Below are 25,543 nucleotides of genomic sequence, written 5' to 3'. Positions count from 1 at the left end.
GCAGTAGTGATTTCTGAATTAAAGATTAATATTTCAAAAAGAACATCTAATTATCTCAGTATATATGCAGTAGAATTATGTGCTATATTATTAGCTTTAGAATGGGTGGAGGATACTAATATAAATAAAATAATAGTTTGTAGTGATTCATTATCTGCATTGTTAAATATTGGAAGAGGAAGTACAAATAATCATCAAAATATATTATATGAGATTATGGCTGTTCATCATAGAATTTGTGAACAAAATAAAAATCTAATATTATTTTGGACTCCTGCTCATGTGGGTATTTTGGGTAATGAAAGAGCAGATAGGTTGGCTAAGGAGGCTATTAAAAAAGAAGATATTGATATGCCAATAAAGTTATCTAAATCTGAAGGCAAAAGCATAGTTTGGAGAGAAAGTAAGAAGTTATGGAAAATTAGGTGGGATAATGAAATAAATGGAAGGCATTTATACAGGATACGAAATACAGTTGATGTAGTAAAAATTAGAGGAATAAACAGGAGGGAGGAGATAATTATAAACAGAATAAGAACCGGTCACAGTTTTTTAAATGCAACTCTTTTTAAGATGGGAAAACATCTTACTGGTTATGTAGTTGCTGTGATGCTGTAGAAACGATGGAACATGTTTTTATTAGTTGTAGAAAATATGTAAATCAAAGAAGATTATTAAAAACGGAATTAGGTTTTAATGGGGAATTGAAATTTGAGAATGTGGTTCATCAGTTTAATAGTATTGAGGGGAAAAAGAAGATTTTTCATTTTTAAAAAAATACTGGGATCATTATGAGAATTTGAGGTATAGATATTAGGATCCAATAGATGGCAGTAGTGCAACAATAATGGATGCAAGCTGCCGTCAAAATCTAAAGAAGAAGAAGAAGCTAACAGAAGAGGAAGAGGAGGCAACAATACAACAAAGGCAGTTTCTATGTGAAACATTGTTTTATTTGTAGAGACAAAGACCAATTTTCTTCTGTAACTTGCTGAGGTAAGAATGTTTCCTGGTTCCTGTAGAGAAGCGCTTAGAAACACCAAGAACTTCGTGTCTCCAATTAGCTTAGCGATGCTATGGCAGCTTCAGATGACCTTTCTTGATTTATCAGTTCTCAGTTATCGTTTTTCTGACAAAGTCAAGTTGTGCTGTTGTTATTTTTTCTATGGGAATCTACGTCACCTTCGCTTACATGCCAGTATAATGTTCTTCTGGTGTTGGTAGCGATGACCTGCTGACGCCATTAAAGCTGTGGTCAGCTGATCAGATCCAGAGTCCCCAGATAGACCGAGTCTGCTCAGTGTCCTCAGTGGAAGTAGCTGCAATGATTAAGAAACTTTTCTACCAGCAGATTGAACTATTAACGATCCCCGTGGAAGTGACAAAATTCCCAAATTGCGATTTCAACCCTCCCTCCGTAGGTCCAGATATTCGTCATGGAGGAGACCAGCAGGGAGGCTGTAGCGACTGCAGTGCAGCGTGTGGCCGGCATGCTGCAGAGGTCCGACCAGCTGGATAAAGTGGAGCAGTACCGAAGGAGAGAAGCCCGGAAGAAGGCTTCGGTGGAGGCCAGACTTAAGGTACTTCACCACATCAAACCAGCAGCACTGTAACTGAATTGGAAATGTGTGAACAGTCTATTCTAATATACAATATATCGAGTCAAGCACTCAATCCATCCCTTTCTAACATCATCAGTGGATGCTGAGGCACATAAAGCCAAAACTGACAGCATTCTAGCTTATAACCTCCAAACATCATGTTTTTTTGTTGTTATTTTCCAGATTAGCTCAGGGACCGTTTTTAGAGGGGCTCTTGTTACCAAAAAAAAACCTTTTCTGACCTGCAATCCTGATCTCAGCCAGATTAAAAAAAAATATTAGGGATGACATAAAGGGGAGCGCGAAACAGCAGTGTCTGGCCTCACACTTGCAATTCAAAATTTCCCATAAACAAGCTATAGAAAGCTACCTTAAAATAATAATCGTTGCTAAATGTTTAAAAGGGCAGTAATATGTAAAATAGACTTTTCTGAGCTTATATAATGTTATGTTATTCCCTTATCAAAAACATACCTGTAGTGTTGCTTTGATTCTGTCTTACATGTTTGAGAAATCTTTGATTTGTTTCTTTCAATTAAGAAATATTTCTAATATTAGACAAATGGTCTCCAGAGTTTACTTAGAGAAAATCATGCATGTTTTCGTGTCATCTCGTCTGGATCACTGTAATGCCTGGATAAAACCTCAATTTTATGGTTGCAGTCAATACAGAACGCAGCAGCCAGATTTCTCACCAAATCCAGTAAATTCTGTCATATTTGTCCTGTTCTATATTCACTACATTGTCTCCCAGTTGATTTTAGAATTTGTTTTAAAGTACTTGTGCTGACATATAGAGCATTACATAGCCACTCCTGATTATCTTTGTCAGTTTGTAACTAAATATTCTGCTGCTTGTGGTCTTCGTTCTCTAAGTCTGAATCTCCTGGTTGTTCCACGAACACTGTTAAAAACTAAAGGGGACCGAACCATTCAGTCGGTGGCCCCGCAGTTGGCCCTTGCAGCTCAGTTTTTCTGACTCTGTCGAGGTTTTTAAAAAGCAACTAAAACATTTCTATTTTCCCAGTTTTTTATCTCTTGATTTTATTGTGTTTCTTATCTTGGTTTTATGTTTTGTATTGTTTCAAGGTTGATTTTTATTGTACAGCGCTTTGTGATTTCATTTCTGTGAAAAGTACTTTATAAATAAACTTTACTTACTTGAGAAATCTTTGAATCTCCCATGGAAACCATTCCAGGGTGTCTGAACACTTGCTCTCACCAAGCGCTGCCTTTTCCACACAGCTTCTCCTCAGAGCTGCAGTCTCCAGCTTAGCTTCCACCTCACAGATCAGCCCTCTCCTGTGATTTCCCCCACTCAGTTCCTTCAGACTAGCGCCATTAGCAGACACCCAATGGAACTGTGCATCTGCTGAGCACATCATGCTCAGCTGTAATGAAAAAACCTTGTGGTGACATGCAGAGAATAGTGGAAAAACCAGGAGCTTCTTTCAGTTGGAGCCATTGTGCTGTGAATTGCGATAAGCTTGGATGAGCATTTTGTGATGATTATTTGAGACATCTTCCCCCGTACACTGGTGGTGGAGGTTGGAGAAAAGATGGAAGGCTGAAGGAGCCGGGAGCATAGAGGTGGTGGAGATGTGTAGAGCACGGCTGGAAAGCAGATGGTGCCATTGATGAAGGTCCGTATAAACAGATTACTGAACGATGACTGGCTATGACAAAGTATGGAACAATGTCAATAGGCTGCGGCGGATGAACGTGACATGGTGATTGGGTGATATAGTTGGGGCTGAAGAGTCTTCCACTCTGAATTTATGCCTAGGCTTCATTTCAACCTGAGATTCACACAGAGAAAAACAGCAATTAAAAAGTTTTGTTGACATAAATGAATTAAAGTTCTTTGGTTCTCAGACCCCAGCAGAAGGCACTGTGCTGTGAATTGTGATAAGCTTGGATGAGCATTTTGCAATGTTGATTTGAGATGTCTTCCCTCGAAAAGTGAGTTCCAAGGCGGAGAGACGGTGAAAAGGGAAGGAGAAGGATGATTAACTAAGGAAGTAGGCGTGCTGAAGTGAGATCTTACAGGCTAAAAATAACAGGCATGGTACAGTTGGGGGTAGATAAGGGCAACAGTAGGGTGTTAGTCAGAAGGCTGACTGTTAAGGAGTATGTGCGGGAACCTGAGGTGATGATATATGATGTGATACTTGATGAATTTCCTTAAGTAAATATTCCATAATGCATAAACATCATGGGTGTCAATAATGGTAAACAGGACTGTAATACTTTGCCTTACTTAAAAATTTTAGTCATTTGAAGGTAAACAAGAAACAACAACTCTGTTTTTCTTTTTTAGATTTTTTCATTCAGTGCACAGATTCATTAATTAAATTAGAACATTATTGAAAAGTCCATTTATTTCAGGAACTTTTCAATAACGCACTGTTGAAACAGGGATATCAAGATTTTTACCTACCAAGTGAAACACATTGTTATAGATAATTACACATGCATAGATGTTTCAAAGCCTTTATTTCTGTTCTTTAAGATTCTTCTGTGCTTACAGGTCATAATTACATGACATTTAAAATTAGAACCACATATGATTAATATATACTCATCCTTTAAAACACAAAACTTTGTTTTCTTTTCTTTGTTTATTCTGTGATTTTATTTTTTAATTCTCTTTTTCCTTTCATTAATGTAATGCACCACACCATGTGTTTCCTACTTTGATATTAAATAAATAAAAATAAAAAAATGAATAAAAACTAAAACTAATAAAAAAGCACATTTTTAAAACACCCTAATTAAGAGTTTGGGTGTGCGTACCCACCCGAATGACTCAACTGCTTGTTGAGAAAAACCAACAGCTGACAAACATTTGATTAACGTTAGGTGTAAATTTACGTCAAATTCTTGTAAATAATAAGTTCTATCAATTTTGTTTTTTCCTTAAGTAGCTAAAATATACCTGTGCTAGTTTGGAAACTAAATCTGTAGTTAATTCTTATATTTGGAAATGTTGTTACTACTTTGGAAACTTTTATTACTAAGAAATTAGGAACACACCAAACTAATTTGGTGTAGGGTTGATGGAGATGTTTTTTGTCAAATGTCCAGTGTGATGATGTGAAGATCTTAAAATGATATATTTGACCACTTTTTGAATTTGTTGGATCTAATTCAGCTAACTTGTCTTATGTATAAGTTTTAAGACATTATCAGATATTATTCTGTCAATGTCTTTGCAAGAAATGAACAACGTATATTTTTCAAAGAATCAAGTCGGAATGTGCTAGGAATCAAAATCAAATCAAATTTTATTTTTATAGCGCATTTAAGCAACAAGGCATTTCAAAGTACTTTACAACATAAAAAACACAAAACTACAAAGTCATAGAACAAACCACTTGATGCCACCCACAACCTTTTCTTGGAGTTTTTGTAATGTAAAAGGCTGTGACAAACAACAAATGCCTTTGAGAAATTAGCGGAAAGGGAAAGTCAGCATTGTTTGTTTTTTTTGTTTGTTTGGGGTTTTTTTTATTATCAAAGCTTCAGTTATGCCATTTAAAACCTTCAAAACAACAGTAACACCACTGAAGTTCTAGCAAAATTATGACTGAAATGGAGGCAAGATAAAGATCTGCGGAATTAGGGCTGTATTAGCATTAGGAGAACCTATTGTGTTTGGAGGCAGATGTTTATTTCTCAACATAAAAGGAAAACAGTGTCATTCCTCATTTTGTTGAGCCTGATAAGTAATTTTTTTGTCAGTATTCATATACATGTTAATGGTAGTAATCTTGCCGAGTCTCTGTAAAGTTATACCCCCTCCTATACAGGTTTACTTAAGCTTAAACACTAGCAGATGGCAGCTGTGAGAAATACAGGAACCTCTTTTAATCGGATTTTTGGTTTAATCTGCTGTGTTTTGGCAGGTTTGACTCACCCTTAAACAGTTCCAATAACTAGTTCTGTTTTCTGTGATTTTTTTCAGGCAGCAATCCAGTCTCAGCTGGATGGTGTTCGCACAGGATTGACTCAACTGCATACCGCCCTGCTGGATGTCAAAGATATCCAGAGCTCTCTGGCTAATGTGAGCAAAGACTGGAGGCAGAGCATCAACACTATTGAGAACCTAAAAGATGTGAAGGATGCTGTTGTTCAGCACAGTCAGCTAGCTGCTGCCGTGGAAAACCTGAAAAACATTTTCTCTGGTAAGTTTTGTCATATTAAATCTAAAATATGAGTGTTTTGGATCTGGTTAATGTTCTGTATGCTGTTCTATTGTTCTGGGTTCAGTTCCAGAGATAGTGCTGGAGACCCAGCAGCTGACTGAGCAGGGGGAGCTGCTGCAGGCTCACAGGAAGCTGATGGAGCTGGAGTGCTCTCGCGATGACCTTATGTATGAGCAGTATCGTATGGACAGCAAGAACACCAGTGACATGAACCTCATCTCTATCTACTTTGAAGATGTAAGTGTAGCTAAGTGCAATTATAAGATGTTGCTAGCTTTAGTAAGCATCCTGCTTCACTCTCAAAAGCAATACACACCTCCACAAATCTTCATAGTAAGGAGGGATCAATACACACCTTGATATGTCATGAAGTCAAGGATGCACATGAAATGATTCACAACTTTGGTATCAAGAAACAGAACTGAGATCTTAACAATGTTTCACTCACTACAGAGTTTATGCAGTTAATATTCAATGATGTAAATATTTTAAATGTTAATTAAAATAAAGATGACAAAGGGATTCGAGACTCAGTAAAATCTGTGAAATATCTCTGAAGTGTAACGGAATAGAAACAAAAGACAGCAGCTGTACAGTCTGTGGATACAGGGAGAGTTCCTGAATGATCATCCACTGTCTATCTGAACTGAACTCAATTGGATGCAGATAGAGCATGTTAAGGGAGGCACTCAATAACTTTCTGCATTAAGCACAGAAGGCATTTGTTCAGTCTGCTTGATGGGTCCAAAAAACAGGTGTTCTTCAATACAACAGCCATTGTGAAAAGAAGCTGCCCTTCAGCAGATGGGTTTTAGTTAACATGTCACACTTTCATGCAGTAAAACTCCTTTTCCTCCTAAAACTCAGTAGGTTAATGCAGTGTATTTTTGTTTTTAAACCAGTATCTACAGTACATTCCTTGTTGTTCAGTCCATCATTACTGGAGACCCAACAATGCTTAAAGACCATGCAACCTAGATGAGATGGAATGATTTGCCATGGAAGAATAGGCTCATACACTGCAAGAAATATTTGCCAACCTAGTGAAGAACTACTACAGAGAGAAGCTGTTGTCAGCTGTCAGAGAGACCACATTACCATTAAATCTCAGGAGGGTTAACCCTCCTGTTATGTTCTGGGTCAAATTGACCCGTTTTAAAGTTTAAAAATAGTTGGAAGTATTTTTTTTGCATGAAACATTTTCTATTTGTCTTAATAGGTGTACTCTACATATAAATTGAAAATTTATTCATTTTACACATTTGTACCAACCCCTAGGTCTACTTTTTACATAGATACTGTTCAGGTCAATTTGACCCAGCAGTCATGTTAAGGTGCAAAAAAAGATGAAAAAATGTCCATTTCTATATGTTTCCTTGCAGCTATGAAGCATACTTCACCACACACACACACAAACACATCACACCACACACATACATGCACACCCCGACACACACAAGCCCACTTTCTCACTACTCTCTTTACTTCACTAGGAAACTGCGAGAAAACAGGTGTTCATACAACTTTTGACTGAAATCTTTTCTGTTTCCGTGGACAAGCTCCACCTACACTGAGTGACACTCAGCAGAAGTGGGGGGAAACATAAATACTCTCTACATGACTCATTTGTCTTGATTTTAATCAGCAGGTCAATTTGACCCAGAACAGTATGTGTGTCTCAAATTCAATTATAAAGATCACCCATTGAAAAAAAAAAAGTGTAAAATAAAAAAATTTACCAAAGATCAATTTCAAGGAAATTTATAGTTTTTTTGTGTCTAGGTTTTTTTCAGTGGACATTAAAAATGTAAATTCCATTTTTTATGTCCAAATGAGTAAATGAGTAGGTTGTCGTCATTGATCCTTAATTTCTGAGAAATAAAAAAACATCATTGCACAAATATTGATTGAAATGGTTAATATTGGAGTTAATAATCAGATACAAAAATGTTTTGGAGGAATTTTTTGGTTTCTGACACTATTGCATGATTAAACACTCCCCGGGTCAAATTGACCCACGAACATTTTTGCTGTACCCTAGAAACGAACATAACAGGAGGGTTAAGCAGTTCAAATGGTTTTGATGTTGTCTCTATGTGAAGAAATTTTTTTTTATTGTTGCATTATTGTTGATAAAACCAGTTTGGGTGTTCTGATGGCTTTAACATTTCCAGATATAAAAACTCTATAAGTGTTAACTCTATAAATGTTTTCCAATTTTTCTGCAAGGTACAAAGACTATCAGATGAGCTTGCTAAGCAGTTGTGGATGGTACTGCAGAGGTCCATGGTAACTGTTCGTCGCGACCCTACCATGTTGGTGTCTGTGGTCCGTATCATTGAGCGAGAGGAGAAGCTTGACCGGCGGATGGTTGACCGGAAGAAACAGACTGGCTTCATTCCACCTGGGCGACCCAAACACTGGAAGGACAAGATGTTTCAGGTCAGAGGAGCTTAAATGGATTTACTCATGAATGCTTCTCAAAGCCTTCAAGTTAAGAATATTACTGAAACGGTAGGCTCAGAGAACTACTTCTAGGTCCAAATACTTCCAAGTCCCTTATTGGAATGCAGTGCTTTAGGCAGACATGGATTACTTTTGGACATTTCGTAATTATAAATCTGGACAAACAAAACTCAACTGTGGAGATCCACAAGGGTCCTTTCTTGGACCACTTTAACATCTCTTTTATTCCCGTTGTTGAGATCTCTTACCATATGTAAGCCGGTGACAGTTTTGTCAATGTATGACCCTAGTTCTGAACTGATAGTCAAAAATATGAGGATCGCACAGTCTCAATGGGGTTGAGAACCAGAGCATGCAAGAAACCTGGTGTAGTTTGGGCGTAGAATCTAAACCTCTACAACTACAAACACTTTAACTCAGATACAAAGTCAAAATGTGTATGAGTTTGTGAAACTTTGAATGGTGGAAATCAAAATGAGTCTTAGTCTTTCTATTCCACCTTTTTCTTCTTCCTTGCATACACCATCCTTTTTTGCTCAATCTGACCTTCTCCTCCTCATCAGGTGTTGGAGGGTACTGTGAGCACACGCATCGAGGGCACCCAGGCAGTGACCAGAGAGGCTGATAAAATGTGGCTTGTTCGTCTGCTGGAAATAACCAGGAAATACGTTCTGGACGACCTTATTGTTGTTAAAAATCTCATGGTGCAGTGCTTCCCCCCACACTACAACACCTTCAACAGGTGACGCATTTGGAATTCTTACTTCTTTGTAGCACTATGCACAATATAGTCTTTTCATTTAGAAGCAATAGATTTTTTTAAAGCTCTAAGTCAGAAAATCTAAATTAAACAAAAACAACTTATGAAATAACCCTGAATGGTAATATATTGTTCAATTTCTGGATGTTTTTATGGTCTAGATTTTTCAGCCTCTATCACAACGCTGTGTCCACTCGTGTGAAAGAGCTGGCCTGGGAGGATCTGGAAGCTAATGAAATTGTGTCACTGCTGACATGGGTTCTCAACACTTATAAGAGGTTAGTTTGTTACTCAACACCTTTGGTTACGATACATGTTTAAAAAAATCAAAAACATTTGAGGTTCTGGTCGGACACTGTAAAGATGGTAGGTTGGTAGAAAGGCTCTCGAGAACTGGATAAATTATTACAGAATTATTCCCATTCAGCTTAGTAATATTGCATTACAAAAAGCAGTTAAATAGTGTAAGACTGTAATGAAGCCCAAACAACAATATAACAATAGAGAAAAGAGGACAAAAAGATACAGACAGAAAAGTTACATCTAACTTATTAAGTTAAGTTAACTTAAGTTAGCTTATTAAGGTAGTAGGACCTAAGGGCAGAATGACTAGCCTGGAAATGTTAGCTGATAGGGTTCTGCCAGGAAAACAAAGATCAACTTTCAACTATCAAAGAGGAAATAAGAAAAGTGAACGCAAGAATTAATGAAGTAGAGTGACGGCTGGAGAAGATGGAGGACTGGACCTAGAACACGGAGGAAATAGAAATAGAAAAATGCAAATAGGCCCAGCCGATGTCCCGCCCCCGAGAGCAATATACTCCACTGTGATTGGTAAGTTCGTTCAGCTCCGCACACAACACTGAAAAGTGCCAATTATATCAAACTCGCGGGCCGCACTAACATTAAACTTTCATATTAAGGCGGGGGCCACAAACTATCATCCCGAGGGCCGCAGTTGGCCCGCGGGCCGCGAGTTTGAGACCCCTGATTTAAACTAAGACTAAGAATGACGGGATATTTAAAGGATGGATTAACTTTTTATTTTTCCCAAAGGGGACATTTCAGTGTTTTGAGAAATGTGTCTAATGTGTTGGAAAAGGATGACTTCTTCAGATATTTGCAGGTTAGGACATATTTTAATCAAAATACACAAGACAAATAGGAAACAGCCATACCAAGATTTTTATTTTTAATGTTTTTTTGTCTTTGTTGAAATCAGGTTCATGCATGAAATTTGTTTCTATACTATATTCTGGCATCTAAACAAGGTGATACAGACTACATGAGAAACAGCTGGGTGAAAGAATAAAATGTAATCATCTCATCTGAAGGCTGGGAAAGGCTCGACAAATTATACTGTATGGCCAAATATTTGGGGTTACAAAACACTGTTCGATATTTTGTAACCCCAACTCAGAAAAAACATCAGGGCAGTGGAGACACCTGTTGGAGACTCTATGGAACAATTGAGGCCAGTCATTGTCATATTTTCTGGGGTTGTCCAGTGATTAAACTATAGTGGGAGTAGTTATGAGATCACTTATACAACATCTTTACTGAGAGAATCCCCTGTAAATGTGAAGCCCTGTACTTAAGAGACATTCCATTTGATAACTGCTCTCTGAAAGATTAAAAAGTGTTACTACTGGCAGCAAGCAAAAAGACAATCACTAGGAAATGGTTCAAACTTAAAGCACCTACAGTTGACTGCTTCAAAATTGTACTGGACATTTGCATTGTAGAGAAGTTATCATTCTCTGTTAAAGGTTGAATGGAATAATTTTTCAGGATCTGGTCAAAATGGACAAACTGTAAAACCAGTAATCCCCATGGATTAAATGTCTTGTCACATGAAATTACTGTCATGTTATATAGTAATGTATCCCTGTTTTGATTCTGGCAAACTTACACACTTGATTGTGTTTCCTCCAAAAACAAGAAGAATGGGGTCAAGCCCCTACTTGCGTTGTTACATTTGTTCTTTTATTGTAAAAAAAAAAAAAAAAAAGAAAAAAAAGAGGGGTGGGGGTACCTGGATTAGCAAATGTTGGTCTGACACTCAATCTGTGAGGTGGAAGTTGAATTGTACACAGAAGAGATTGTAACATTTGATCCTAATAAAAACAATAATAGAAAAAAATCAAACCCATTTAAACTTGCAACACAAATCCATATTCTGCTTATCATTTCTAGTCCCTGCTTTGTTGTAGTAACTTACAATTACACATGTACATGAATTATTTTATGTTTATTTATGTGTATTTAACATTTTACACTCTGGATATCTTCTTGCTATACAGCGTGGAAATGATGGGGCATCCAGATCTGTGTTCAGAATTTGACATCAATCAGCTTGAACCGCTGCTGCCACAGGAAGTAGTGGATAACCTGCTTAGCAAATATGTGAAGACGTTTACTGTAAGCTTCACACACACACACCTGTCACACTAAAAGACATTCTGCTGGGTTTGCAATTCCAGTTCACAGGCAAACTGATCATTTGGAGTCAAAAAGCTGAGCTTTTCAAATGGAATAAAAATAACTTCTCAAATTAAAGACAACTTTATTTTGGGTTTATATGTCCGGACTAGAAATTATTAAAAAGAATCTTAATACACCTTCCCCGCTGGAAGGTTAACGGCCACATAAATTAAATCTCTCCATTTGCCCTTCTGTATCTAGCAGAGATGCGCAGTGCAGTGGATTTAGCTCATCATGGGATAACCCTGGACTGCAGTGGCGGTCCAAGGTTGTATGAGGCCTTGAGCAGAATTTGATTTAGGGGTCCCTCTTGCTGCCAAGAACATCGGCACCTCTAACAGCATTTCAACTTGGATTTAGTAAAATCTGGGAGAGGGGCCTAGTTTATTATTATTTTTTACATTTTTTCTCCCCTCCAAGGGGTCTTTTGTGGGCTCTAGTATCCCTTATATGAAAGTAGGCTGACAGGACAGGGGGAAGAAGAGGGGAGAAGACATGCGGCAAATGTCGCATGTCTTCTCCCCGACGCGGCCGTACGATTCCGCGACGCGGTCGTCGCGGGTACGATTCCGCGTTGAGGACTCAAGGCCTCCAAACGTGGGTCGCGCTATCCCCTACGCCACCACAGCACGCCCAAGGGGCCTAGTTTAATTGGCCAACCTAAAAAGCAATTAGTGATCATTGTAGTTTACTAAGATGTATTTGTGAAGAAACAGAGCTCAAACTCAGATTAAACTCATAGCATCAGATTGTTGCTATGGTAACAAAACTAACTGAAGATTTTTTTTTTACTTTTACAAAGTAAACTTGCCATCTCCTTAAAATTTTAAATTTAAATGTTAAACGATTTAAAATCTTTTATCGATGCTGAAACAATTAAATTTTAACAGCATTGACATTCTCAATAAATTAATGTTAAAATGCTATGTTAAAGTCTGTCTTAAAATGTTAGCATTTTGGGGAGGCCCTGAAGGACTGGGAGGCCTTAAGCAGCTGCTTAGTTCATTTATGGCATGGGCTGGTTAGAATAGAATAGAGTAGAATTCAACTTTATCGTCATTGCACTGTCGTAAGTACAAGCAACGAGATGTAGTGAATGTGATCAACTTTACACTGTGCTGTTAGATTCACTAACTGCTGACTTAATTCGGATTTAAAAGCAGTGCAAATAATTGATATTTATTTTAATTGTATTTTTTTTTTGTTTATTTTTAAGATTCTATAGTTGTGGGTTTAAGTATTGTCAGCAATATCTTCCAGTAACATAATTACCCAGCAATGTTTTTTACATTTCCTGTCAACTTAACATACAAAAACATGGTGAGCCACTGTTGGACCGCCTCGGCGCCCCGACCACCAGGCTTAGCAAACTTTCTGTGGCGAAACCTTGGTGTACATATTTTAGCCCATTTTTTTTACAATTATATCAATTTCAATGTGTGCATTGTTGCATAAAAATTAAACTTAAAAATTAAGGTAAAATCTTTTGAAGTTCATTGTAGACTGATTTTAATATGCGTTTTGACTGCTGCCTCCTTTATAGCCCACATCTCTAAGATGAGCAGTGGTTGTTACACTAGTTGTGTTTTATTTTATTAAATATGTCCATATTTCTTTGATTGTGTGTGTCTCTCCAGTCTAATATAACAGGTTGGCTGCGGAAGGCCCTGGAAACGGATAAGAAAGACTGGTTGAAAGAAACAGAGCCTGAGGCAGACCAAGATGGATACTACCAGACCACGCTGCCTGCCATCGTCTTTCAGGTAACACACAGTTTGTCATGGCATTGGAGGAGAACTTTTGATACTGTTCCTGATTTCATTTACAGTCAACTTATTTTGTTGTCCATAACAGATCAATTTTTCTGTATAGATTCTAAATGTTGCTCCAACTTGGGAAAACATCTAGAGAACATAGTTCTAAGAAGCTGCTCTTTGACTGACTGCCCTGTTGCTTATGTTATAGGATGACGTTGTATGAAGTACATTTAAGAAAAATTATGAAAAAAGGTCAATATTTTTAACACCTATTTCAAAAGGTCTATTGTATTGACTCTATGCACGTAACCTCCTGTTCTTCAAAACATGACCCACTGTGCCATAATGTCAAAACAAAGTATACACGTGTTGTCTCCTGTAAACCTGGTCAAAAGAAAGACAGTTGAATTCTCTGCAAAAGTGGTCATAGGTTGCTGTGCTGCCAGCTGCCCAAACAGACAAGGATGTAAACCAAATATAATTTTATCATAAGCCTTTTCATGAGGAAAGTCAATTGTAAGGACTCCGTGTTTGCAACAAACATTTTTTACAAGATAAGATTAACAGTCATAAGTAAGTAAGATTAGTAAGATGTAATCAAATATTGCATCATGTAGCCTACTGTGTACAAAATAACTGGTTAGCATCTAGACTTTTGTACGTTTTCAAGCCTTCTCCTGTGCAACGGGAAGCACTTAATGATATAGTGGTGTAATTTATGCGACATGAATTCAAGCAAATTCTGTAATTTGATCAAATCAACAAAAACGTCAGAAGGGATAACGGATGGTCTGCTTCTGAGGCAACTACTTCCAAGATTTGTAAACACAACTGTCTATGAGCCCTGGCCAGGTGTGTTACCTGCACAGATGAACTAGCTTGACTTGAACAAGTAGAAGCCAAGTACTGGCAAAAAATACTCTGGAGGCAATCCAGAGTACTGATGTACTCCCGTTCCTCACTTCCAACGTCTGTCATGGTAGAGTTGGGTCTTGTTGAAAAAAAATTACATTGCAGACGATATTCCACATTTTCTGCTTTCCTTTTTAAAGTCACTACTTTAAAAAAGTGTTTGTATATAAATACTAAATATTACAATATGTTTTTAATGCATCAACAAAAATATAAAACAGATGACTAGAAATGTAAACTAATTTGGCTTAAAAAACCCAGTCTGAAATCAGCTAATAAATGAAAATAAAAATATTTAAATACACCAATTACTGTACACAGTTGTGGTTCAACAGAACATTAGTTTTACAGGATGTTAAAAAGTGTTTCCCCCTGATGGTGTATTTTTAAAGAACATAAACCGTATGTGCAAAACTAAGAATAATGTTTATTTTACTTTTAAAACTGCTCAACTACCAATTTTATGTCACATAAAAACCCTGCAAACAAAAGCTTGCACACACTTCCTAATGATCAGGAGCTTTGTTCATTTTCATTTTGTCCATCTGCCACTGACCTCTCCAATGAAGTAATGACTGTCAGTGCTTTGATTTTTAGCTTTCATACTCGCCCCTCCTTGCATCCTTGCCGCAGCACTGTTTTCATTGCTTTAACAGCAATGAGCGTGCTGTTTCATATTTTTCCTAAACCAATAGCTAGTTTGGGACACGGAGCGATGAGCACCTTCAACTCCAGCTTCTATTGAGTTATTCAAATGTTTTAGCAGACCTGACTAGCTGTAGAGAGCTAGCTTGTTCTCAATGTTTCTGAGTAGCCTCATATCTTTGTTCCTCCAGACAAAACAGTCAGGAAATATTTGTCCTGTTTCATACATCTCGGTGGCCCTGAATCTTGCACTAAGCTTCAAGTTATTTATTTATTTTTTGGGAAGACGTTTGTGTTTCAGAAAGTTTTTCACCGTATCTGAATGGGTCATTTTAATTTTTTTTTTCTGTGTTGAGAGGAGAGGTGAGCCAACGCAGAGCTGGGCTCCTTGTTACAAGATAACGGCAGGTATGGGAGCTGCAGTGGCCAAAACACTACAGAGGCTATTGTCTATGTTTTTGCCCTCCAGCAGTGCGATGGGGGCGGGATCTTGCACTTGTGACATCACGGTGCAAGAGGTCCATAGTCTTACCTTATCGCAGGTATAATTCTGAGAAATTCAGTCCACTCCAGACTGTAACCAGTTGACCACCTTCTCCCTTCTTCTTATGGCAGTTCAGCCATGTCTGCCTTCACCTTTATAGCTTGAATTTATCTGCATGGATGATGGGGGGACATTGTTCCACCATAAAATTGGGATATCACAATAAAGTTTATTTTCCCAGACAAGTTTTTATCTATTTCTTTGCCGGTGTTATTGTGAATGATCTAACATGGCCCAGCCTTCTGGCATGGCACCTCAGCGTGATAAGGGTTAGATAATTGGGGCCAACATGGCACGGCAGTTGTTTAGAGGTTTTTATCTCCAGCAGTCATTGGGCAGAGTACATCTGGACTAGTCGCCAGTTCTCTACAGGGCAACATAGAATTAAACACAGGACAAGCAACCATGCATACACACACGCACACACCCAAGGGACATTTAGAAAAAGTAAAGTAGTCACATTTTTGGTGGTTATATGTCTTTCTTTAAATCTTCACCAGATGTTTGAGCAGAATCTGCAAGTTGCTGCCCAGATAGATGGGGACTTCAAGGAGCAGGTTCTGAAACTCTGTCTGAAACAGATGAATTCTTTCCTTATGAGGTATTCCCTTCAAATACTCAAACACCGTAATTGAACCTCATATGAAAATATTTCTGCAGTATTTATATTGCGCTAATGTGCGTTCCATACAGGTATCGGGAGGAGGTGGTAGTCTATAAAGAGGAACACCTGCGGGACAGACAGCTGCCTCAGTGTTACATACAGTATATGATCGCCATCGTCAACAACTGTCAGACATTTAAGTAAGACTTCAGTTTAAACATCAAAACGTAACTTTTAGTTACTCTTACATTATGTAAAGTTAGTCCAGCAGTTCAGGCCTCTCCCTGTTTGGCAGTCCTGTGTTTTGAGTCTTATTGTAGATTACCATGATTGATTCCAAGCAAAGACAAATCCAGACATGGTCAGAGGTAAACGTTTTGTTTTTTTGTTGTTGTTGCTGTTTTGTTTTGTTTTTTTTCCCCACAATCAGAGGTTTAAATAAATCTTTTTTTCTTCACCAGCTACTGTGGCTGGTGGAGAAATTTTTTTACCGGCCAGTCAAGCTTTTCACCACACACTGTTTTCCTATTTTTTGTGTAATATGTCCTTGATAACAAACTCCACCAGTAAGATCACATGTACAGTTATTCATGTACAGTTTAGTAGTCACAGTTTCCATCTTGAAGTGAAAGTCAAAGAAACTTTGCTATAATCAAGAGTTCTTGATTTTACAAAACTTAAAAATAAGTCTTGCATTTCCTATGTTGAGCATTTCCACATTTCACACTGGCTACAGCTTCCTCAGATAGTATTCAGTGAAGATGAATACTATCGGCACAGTTTAGAGATGATCTTATGGTCCCACTCCACTCTTAATGGTTATGAATACTTGTGGCTTTTCAGGGTCAGTGATTGTTTTCATCTGGGTTCCTCAGGGAGTCCATCAACAGTCTGAAGAGGAAGTACTCTCAAGCTTTGGATCCCTTTGATAGTGACGCTGCAATCGAGAGGACCCTCGGTGAGGTTGTGAAGGAAGGCTGTCAGTTTCTGCTGGATGAAGTCTTCTTAGACCTTGAAGTAAGACTTACTGGCATCAAACTGAACTAGTCTGACTGTACAACTAAGCTATTCATTAAGAGGTAGAGGGATCTAATGAAGCTTCATGCAGAGAAACAACTCAGTTTCTTTGTCACCTCACCCAACTATCCCTTTCCCTCACACAACTGCTGCTGTGGCACGCTCTCTGACTTCTTTGTTCTGCTCCCATCCCGATGCTTCCAGTTTATGTGACTTCTTTGACTATGGTTTTGTGTTAACCAGAGTCACCTGAATGAGCTGTTGACCCGGAAGTGGCTGGCAGGTTCTCATGCTGTGGATACCATCTGTGTGACGGTGGAGGACTACTTCAATGACTTCAACAAGGTCAAGAAACCTTTCAATCAGGTACGGCGAGGCTGCACACGGAAGGTCTTCTGTAGTACTAAATTAAATGTTTGCATTGGATGAGTCAGATATAACCCAACCAGGTAAGGTCCCTGTTAAGAAGCTCTGTGAGTACTATGACCTTTGACCTGCTGGATGTGCTGTGTCCAGGACATGACCAATGAGGCCCTGCGCAGGGTGGTGGTGGAGTACCTGAAAGCAGTGATGCAGAAACGAATCACCTTTAAAAATGCTGATGAGAGGAAAGAGGGAGCAGAGAGGATGATCAAAGAAGCAGAGCAGTTTAAGTTCCTCTTCAAGAAACTGGCAGCGGTGAGTTCACTGCTCCAGGATCTGTTTTAATTCTTTACTTTAAGAATGTTTTTATATACATATACAAAACTGAGAAAAACAAGGGGTGGGCAAAAATGAAAGAAAAAGACAAATGAACACTGGAGTGTGCCTCCAGTAAGAGCACTTTGAATTAAAGTGCAACTCTTTTAGACCCAATCTGTTCTTGTGTTTTCTGTCCTCAGTCCTTCCTTTCAATCTTTCCAAACATATATACTTTTGCATTCTGATGTAGAAAGTGATCCTTGCTCTTTTGAAGATATCATGGACTATTTCAACCTTTATTGCGGTTATTTTTTACTCAAGCCATTTTCTCATAATGACTTTTTTTCAATTTTATTTGATTCTCAAAGAAGGCAATTTTACATTTAAGACTGGACCATATCATATCATTCCCAATAATACTGGTACAAAAGACTTGCCCGGGAAGATAAACTTTATGGTGATATGCTAATTTCATGACATAAATATCATCACGGATGCAGCGATACTTAAGTTGTAAAGGTGAAGGCAAACATGGCTGGAGACATGTGATGATGCTTCCTATAGTTGTTTACCAACTGCCATAAAAACAAAGAAAAAGACTGGTTTATAGTCTGGACTGAACTGAATTTCTCATCCATCTGTGATAAGGTAAGAATATGCAGAAGCGTAGTTGTTTTGGCCGCTGCAGCTCCCATACTCGGAGCTCAGCTCTGTGTCAGCTCACCTCTCATCTCAACACAGACTGAATGAACCTGTTAACTGGAAGCTTAGGACAAAGTTCCAAGTCATTAGGAAGCGTGTACAAGATTTTATTGTTTGCAGGGATTTTATGTGACATACATTTTGGTGTTGAGCATTTTTAAAAGGAAGATTTCCTTTTATATTAAAACAAGATTCTTAGTTTTGCACATAATGTTTGTTTACCTCTGTTTTTGTTTAAGAATGCACATCTTAACATCTTATAAAACTAATGTTCTGTTGAACCACAACAGTTTAATTTGTGTTTATGTATTTTTTTTTCCATTTGGTAGTTGATTTCAGACTGCTTAATGTAAGCCGAATTAGTTTACATTTCTATTTATCTATTTTGTATTTCCTTTGACACATTAAACCTAATGTGCACCGTTGTCTTGCAGCAAAAAGGTCCGGGATCTTTCTGCATGGAGAAAGACTCCGGTCAAAGAAACATGACCGTCAGGTTGATTGGCCTCTCTAAATTCTCCTTATTGTGTGAGTGTGTGTGTGCATGAATATTTGTCCTGTCTGTCTCTGTGTTGCCCTGTGACGGGCTGGTGACCTATTCAGAAACAAAGTGGTACTGTGCATAAGTGAAACAACCGTTAAAAATGTCCCTTCCCTGAGAAAGATTACAGCATTTGAAATGTAAAATACAATAAAGTAAAATTAAAAAAACAAATTCAACAGTGAAAAATAAAAATAAATAAAAACCATACTGAATATTGATAGAGTACTGTATATCTACTATAATAGAATAGGTAATGGCTTTCCTGACAGCTGTTCTAAGGATGGAAGCATCTGAAACGAGTATTGTTCCTTGTGCGTTACTTTGTCCCAGAAGAGCAGAATGTCGGATTGGAACGTCGGTTTGAAAAATGCTCCTTAAACATTAGACACCTCTTTTCAATAAGAATTATTATTGAAGGACTAGTCCAAAACATATAACCTCCAACTGCCTCCAACGAGATGACTTGTGAAGTTTGCGATGTTTCCCCTTGGATTTCATGATAGCTTTCCATTTTCATGTCCTGATATGAAAATGACCTTCCTGTCTCCCATTATTGTTTCACGTGCAGTGAGTGAGCCTTGGGTTTTTGTAAACCTCGATGCAATTTTAAGATTACCTTTGATTATTGATTGGGTGTGTGTGTGTCCAGAAACACTTTTTCAATAAAGCAGATTACCAGGCTGTTCACACACTAACCGTGGCTGAGGAGGGTTCTCTGCAGGAAGCATTAAACAGGCTCTCTACCTGCAGGGTGAGGACACAGACCGGCTCTGTGGCTCCATCACTGCCATCGCTGAAGTCTTCAAGCTGACTGACCCCACTCTGCTCTTCCTGGAAGTCACCACTCTGGTCTCCAAATACCCTGATATCAGGTGGGCACAGCACATGCACATTCTTCCTGTTTCCCATCTGCAATGCTTAGAGCTGCACTATACATATAGCGTATAGTTACTGCTGTTTATAACAGAAAACTACAGTTGCCACTGCTGCCACCAAACCAAGATGATGCCCCGTCTACTACAGGTAAAATAAGGATCTCTGTGGCATCGATCTATGTTTTGATAGATTTTAGCACCGTTACAGAGGTTATAGGTCAACCACACATCTATCCAAGGTTCAGTTTATTGATCTTTGAATTTTTCTATCTAAAACACTGTAAATAAATAAAACATTATTTTTAGCAAGTATGGAACTAATCAGTTCAGCAGCTGGGAAACAGTGATAGCTTCAAACCTTGGTTTCCATTTACTGAACCATACACCCACTAGGGAATCACATGGTCTCCATTTGGAAGAAAAGACATTTACAACTGGATATCATCAGCATAACAATGATAGAAAATGTCCTTAAATGATTAAAGTGTTTGACCAAGAGGGAGCAAATAGAGCAGAAATGACAATGGCTCCAGAACACAGGCCTGTGGAATGCCAAAATGAATAAGACAGGAATGGAGTCTGTATAAGAAGGTTGATCCAACAGACAAGTAAGAGGACTACCATTTTAAAGTAGAACGTGAAACACCAGCAGGATAGGCTGAGGAGTTGGGCATGGGCAAAGCATGGTCAACTGTGTCAAAAGCTGACGTGAGGTCCAACATGAGCAGTAGAACGTTTACCTGTGCCAGGCTGCATCAAAATATCATTCTAGATTAAGAAGTGCTGTTTCAGTTGAGTGGAACAAAATGGAACCAGTCCTTCATTTCTAGTGGAATCATTTCAGTCTACATCTGTTAGTGACCAGCTCTAGACCGGTCCTGGTAAGAACCATCTGAATATAACCATTTTGTGTCTGCAGGGAGGATCACATCCAGGCACTGCTGGCTGTCCGCGGGGACGCCAGCAGAGAAATGAGGCAGATGATCATCGGGACCCTCAGTGAGAACAAAGTGTCCTACTCTGGTACCACACAGCCCATATTCAAAGACATTACTGTGCCCACCATCACTACAACCATGACCTCTATGACTTCCATGGCAACCGCAAAGCTGCTCAAATAAAGCCAGACGGCCTGACACCACCACGTTGAATCACAGCAGCACAAAGAAACCTATTTTTCTAAATCCGGTGTGATTTAAGCTTCGTCGGCTTCTCCTGTTACTCTTTCTGTTTTGCTTTATTATCAAACTCATCCCATGTTTTCTTTTAAAAACCAATAAACGCTGATTACTAAACTGGACTGTCCTTATTTAATAAATTCTTTTAACAGGCTCCTCTGTTCCTGCTAGTTTATGTCATGTTACACTGTTAGTGTTAGCATTCGGCTTAATCACAAACTTGTACTTCTGCATCTGTTGGTTCTCTGTTGTTGATGTACTGACTCAAAAATACAACAGAAGGTAGATGTTAGAAGGTGAAGAAAGCAGCTCTTTAACATTTCTGTTAACGGTTTTTACAAAATTGTAATTTGTTTTCTTTGTATTTTATTGTTAGTCCTCAATAAATTAGATATGACTAATCTCCTACTGGTCTCATAGCGAACCTAAACTCAGGAATAATGAATCTACTACCTCTTTGGCTTTTGACCTTGTATAAATTATATATTTTTTTTGTCTGTATTTTCTAATTCTTTCATTTGTTTCAATTTCTAATATTCAGTTATTAACTATTGTTTTTGTTGACCACTTTAGTCAGTGTCTCTTTTGTTTTTTAGTTCAGTTCAGAAGAATGTTATCCCAACGGGAAATTAAAATGTTGTCCACGCCGTGCAGCCGTGCAGAGACCTTTGGGCCCCATAGGAGATTTCAAAACACCTTACAGCAATAATAGGCTGAATAATGAAAACCCATATTCACTCAATACAGAATTGGATCACGTTATAACATTGTCATCAGGTACAGACAATGCAAAGCAAAATTAACCTTTATTTTACCTAATGGGTACATTGTTGTCTCTCATGCTGTTAGTCCTGGAGGGCAGGGCTGTGTGGCGATAGTTTGGACATGTTCTGAAAAAAAAATAGTGGGTACCGGTACATTGGAAACAGAATCCTGAAGCAGGATCTTAAGCTGAAAAAGCAAAGGACAGGATGAGCCAGAGGAAGGTGATGTGCTGTGGCGACCCAGACTGAAAAACCAAAAGAAGAGGAACTAAACACTCCAGGGCTAAGACATGCAATTTGATATTTATTATGAAGATAAATTATTTTAGTGGTTAATCACACATGAATCTGACACATACTCTGCACTGTATACTGCTTTATGACCATTATGCCATTAAACATTGTGGTGAAAAAACTGCAAATTCATCCTTTAAACATTGTCCTTACCAGTGGTGCGTAGAGTATCCAGAAATGGTTCTCAAGTAAGAGTAGCACTACTTTAATATATTTTTATTCAAGTAAAACATAGTCATCTAAAAACATTACTGATAAAGTCATCTGATGGAGAAACAATTTTATGTGCAAATTCTGGAACTTTAAAGACTAAAATGAAAGGAAAATATATAAATATATATTGTATATATTTATATATATATATATATATATATATAAATAACACTTTAATTTGACTTAAAATTCATAAAATCAATACTTGCAGCAAGCACCTGATATATTTGTGTGTATGTATGTTAGAACAGCATAATGTACTTTCAGCTGCATTATGATATGCTTATGTGCTTACTGCATCTTAATCTCCAAAGAGTTAAGCAGAACAACAAAGCTTGTGTACCAAAAAATGTCTCACTTTGTCTCTGGTGTGTTTTGGTTAGAAAGTGTTTGTTTCCCATTCAGGCTACCAGAACACAGAATGATCAATTACAACACACTTTCCAGGTCATACTAATAACATTGTGTTTTTAATATATTATCTTTTTGGTAACACTTTATTTGATGGGGTGTGCATAAGACACATATGACACTGTCATAAACTTGAAGGAGTCTTTATGAATGTCTATGACTGTTATTTACATTATTTACAAAATAATGCGAAATTGGCACTTTTGATGGACTTCTAATCTAACTTTTAAAGCAACTTCTCATTAAAAGTGTCATTATTTACTGAATGACACTTCATAACACCTGTTACTATGTTCCTAACAGGTGTTATGTCATGTTTATTATGACAGTATCATATTAGTCCTATGCACACCCCGTCAAATAAAGTGTTACCCACATTTATCAAGAGTACTTCGCCAATATACTATCACAGAATTGTACAAATTGTCAATATATTCAAAGTTTACAGACAACATGCTTATGAAAATTGGTACAATAAAACAACAGATACACTTTAGAGGAAATGTGAAAAATGTTTCACCAAGGACAGAATATTGTTTTAATACAACGTCACAGTATTCCAGTGTTACTGCAGACAAACTGACATTTCTCCTTCCTATGAACAGTGAGGATTAACAACAGAACATTCCCATTCACTGCACTTTACAGAAACCTACAAAAAAAGAATAAAACAATAGAGAAATTAATCAGAGTACAGAAAAATGGCAAAGGAAAAAGTCAAACTTACAATTTCAGGATGTTGTGGACTCGCTATGTATGTGACATCATCAGAACTGATGATGATTGGGACCGGAGTGAAAAAACATTTCTGAGTGACTTAATTGCCTGTTTATGTTAGAAGTAGAAAAAATAGTCAGTAATATCATAGAATCTATTGATTCTATTAAGTTGGTTTAAATGTGAACTTAAGGGAGAAAAACTACCTTAAAAGCTACCTTAAAAGCTACCTTAAAAGCCCATCTCCAGCAGTCATCAGATGAGAGGCAGAATTCACCCTGGACACTGAAAGCTAACAATGAATAAAATATATGAGAGACAAATGGTAGATTAACAAGGGGAATAAATTCTGTCCAATTATTTTTAAATGAAATCATGTTTATTAAGCAGTTAGTGTTGGAAACACACCAGTTTTTACTGTTGATAGAAATGTGGCCAGCTGCTCAGTGTAAAAAAATAAAAATCCTTCCACCATGAAGACGATGTCTTTAGATTTTCTAATTCCTGATCCCTGGTTTCCTCTTTCATCTGAATTTGCTTAGACAGCAAAAATATGTTGAAGATAAAAACAATGATGAACGAGTTATAACAACGGCCTCACAATATCAAAGTCTCTTTGGGATACTGAGCTTAATTAAAACCATTTTAGGAAGAAAACTATATTAAGTCGCAACAAACAGAACCTCCATGCAGTTATAACATGAAGCTGAATGATTGTTAAAGTAATAATAAAAGTCACAATAAAATTGATAAAATAACTATTTCTGAAACCAACGTAAGTTTGTTTTTATCTGTACTGTACTGTTTATCATTTTAATCAAACTTACCACCAGCTAGAAACATGTTAGCAGCCTTCGTCTCTTCGGTTCCTTTCGTGACCCACATTTCATTTCCATCCGGTTCTTGTCCTGTTGTGTTACTGTCTAACTTGGACTAGGACGTCACCACCTTCAATTTACCAAAACTACTAACTATTATCAAGGCCCTCTCTACTTTTAAAGCAATATTATGCGAGTAAAAATGGCGAATTCATGATTTTTCTTCTTTTTATGGTGATTTTCAAATTTTAAAGTAAACGTTAAGTGAATGTTAAAAAATTCTGTTTTGAGCATATATTTTAAAATATGCACAAAATATCTTTGACAGATATTTTAAAGATATTTTAAATATACACTTGAGTAAGTGTATACATATTTTGAAAATATATACTTTCATATTAAATAAAAGCTTACTTTTATTTCATATATTTCTTAAAAGTGTATTTTGGTACAATTATATTTAAGAGTGTTTAAAGTTATAATGCCAAAACAGGTACAATCATACTTTTAGTATACTTTGTATATATTTAGTACACTTAAAATGTACTTACACAAATGTAAGTATATTTGAAATATATTAAAGTATTTTTTTCATTAGGGCTACCAGCCTAAAAAACATAAAAGCATTTGATGCCTTCAAAGAGGCTTTTACAACTTCTTGCTGTAAAAGCAAAAATTTCAATTTGATCTCCGATAACAGATGATGTAGTCATGTTTTGTTTATTATTCAAAGTGGTTCAAAAGTTTTCTTTCATTAGTGGTTTTGTCAAGGACAGAACCACAGAAAGCACTGCGAACCTTCAAATCATTAATGAAGCAGGGCAGATGTAACAAGCTGAACATGGGATCATTTCTTATGTCTTTGTTGATTTTGACTTGATCATTTTTCATGTTCTGCCCATCGGCCTGCTCTCTGAGGGACAGTTTTCTGACTAGTCCATCACTGACACCATGCTCATTAAAGCAGTTGGCGTGTGGGCCGGTACCAGGTCCTACGGGAGAATAAAGGAGGATTTCCATAAAACTTGAAGGAAGCCTCGGAAAGAAATGTCCGAGTTTTCAGGCATTTGCCACATTCAGTTGTGCTGACTTGATGAAGCTGGTGTCTATCTGCAGCATCAGTGCAGATAGACACGGATGACTCCCAATGACTGCTGCATGCAAAAGTCATGTGTGTCCATGCAAAGAGAGACCTGACTGGGGTTCAAACCCAGAACCTTCTTGTTTCAAAGCAACTGCTCCACTGTGCAGCCCTGAGAGAAATTAATCACTTCAATTCCATTTATTTCACAACAAACGTCATCTCAAGGCACTTTCAGTACATTAAGCGCAAAGTTTGTTACTGAAA

General features: G+C 37.5%; 1 protein-coding gene across 1 annotated transcript; it reads left to right on the top strand.

The window, feature by feature from the left end:
- Window positions 1-864: 864 nt before the first annotated feature.
- exoc3 (exocyst complex component 3) lies at window positions 865-21,381 on the top strand. The gene is made up of 16 exons (XM_005809213.2): window positions 865-996; window positions 1,422-1,580; window positions 5,569-5,788; window positions 5,874-6,046; window positions 8,039-8,251; window positions 8,839-9,017; window positions 9,197-9,313; window positions 11,339-11,456; window positions 13,157-13,282; window positions 15,878-15,978; window positions 16,071-16,181; window positions 16,857-16,998; window positions 17,242-17,364; window positions 17,515-17,676; window positions 19,676-19,797; window positions 20,720-21,381. The coding sequence occupies exons 2-16, from the start codon at window positions 1,437-1,439 to the stop codon at window positions 20,919-20,921; spliced, it is 2,253 nt and encodes a 750-aa protein (XP_005809270.1). The 5' UTR covers window positions 865-996; window positions 1,422-1,436; the 3' UTR covers window positions 20,922-21,381.
- The last annotated feature ends 4,162 nt before the right edge of the window (window positions 21,382-25,543 follow it).

This window comes from Xiphophorus maculatus, chromosome 6 (assembly GCF_002775205.1).
Source record: "Xiphophorus maculatus strain JP 163 A chromosome 6, X_maculatus-5.0-male, whole genome shotgun sequence".
Lineage (NCBI taxonomy): Eukaryota > Metazoa > Chordata > Actinopteri > Cyprinodontiformes > Poeciliidae > Xiphophorus > Xiphophorus maculatus.
Note: the sequence above shows the minus strand (reverse complement) of the source record. Positions and strands in the feature narration are given on the sequence as shown.

Excerpts from the sequence above, each read along its gene's own strand:
- exoc3 (XM_005809213.2), top strand. The coding sequence starts at position 1,437 with ATGGAGGAGACCAGCAGGGAGGCTGTAGCGACTGCAGTGCAGCGTGTG. Across the intron at positions 16,999-17,241 it reads AAGTCTTCTTAGACCTTGAA|AGTCACCTGAATGAGCTGTT; the intron begins GTAAGACTTACT and ends TGTGTTAACCAG. Across the intron at positions 17,365-17,514 it reads TCAAGAAACCTTTCAATCAG|GACATGACCAATGAGGCCCT; the intron begins GTACGGCGAGGC and ends TGCTGTGTCCAG.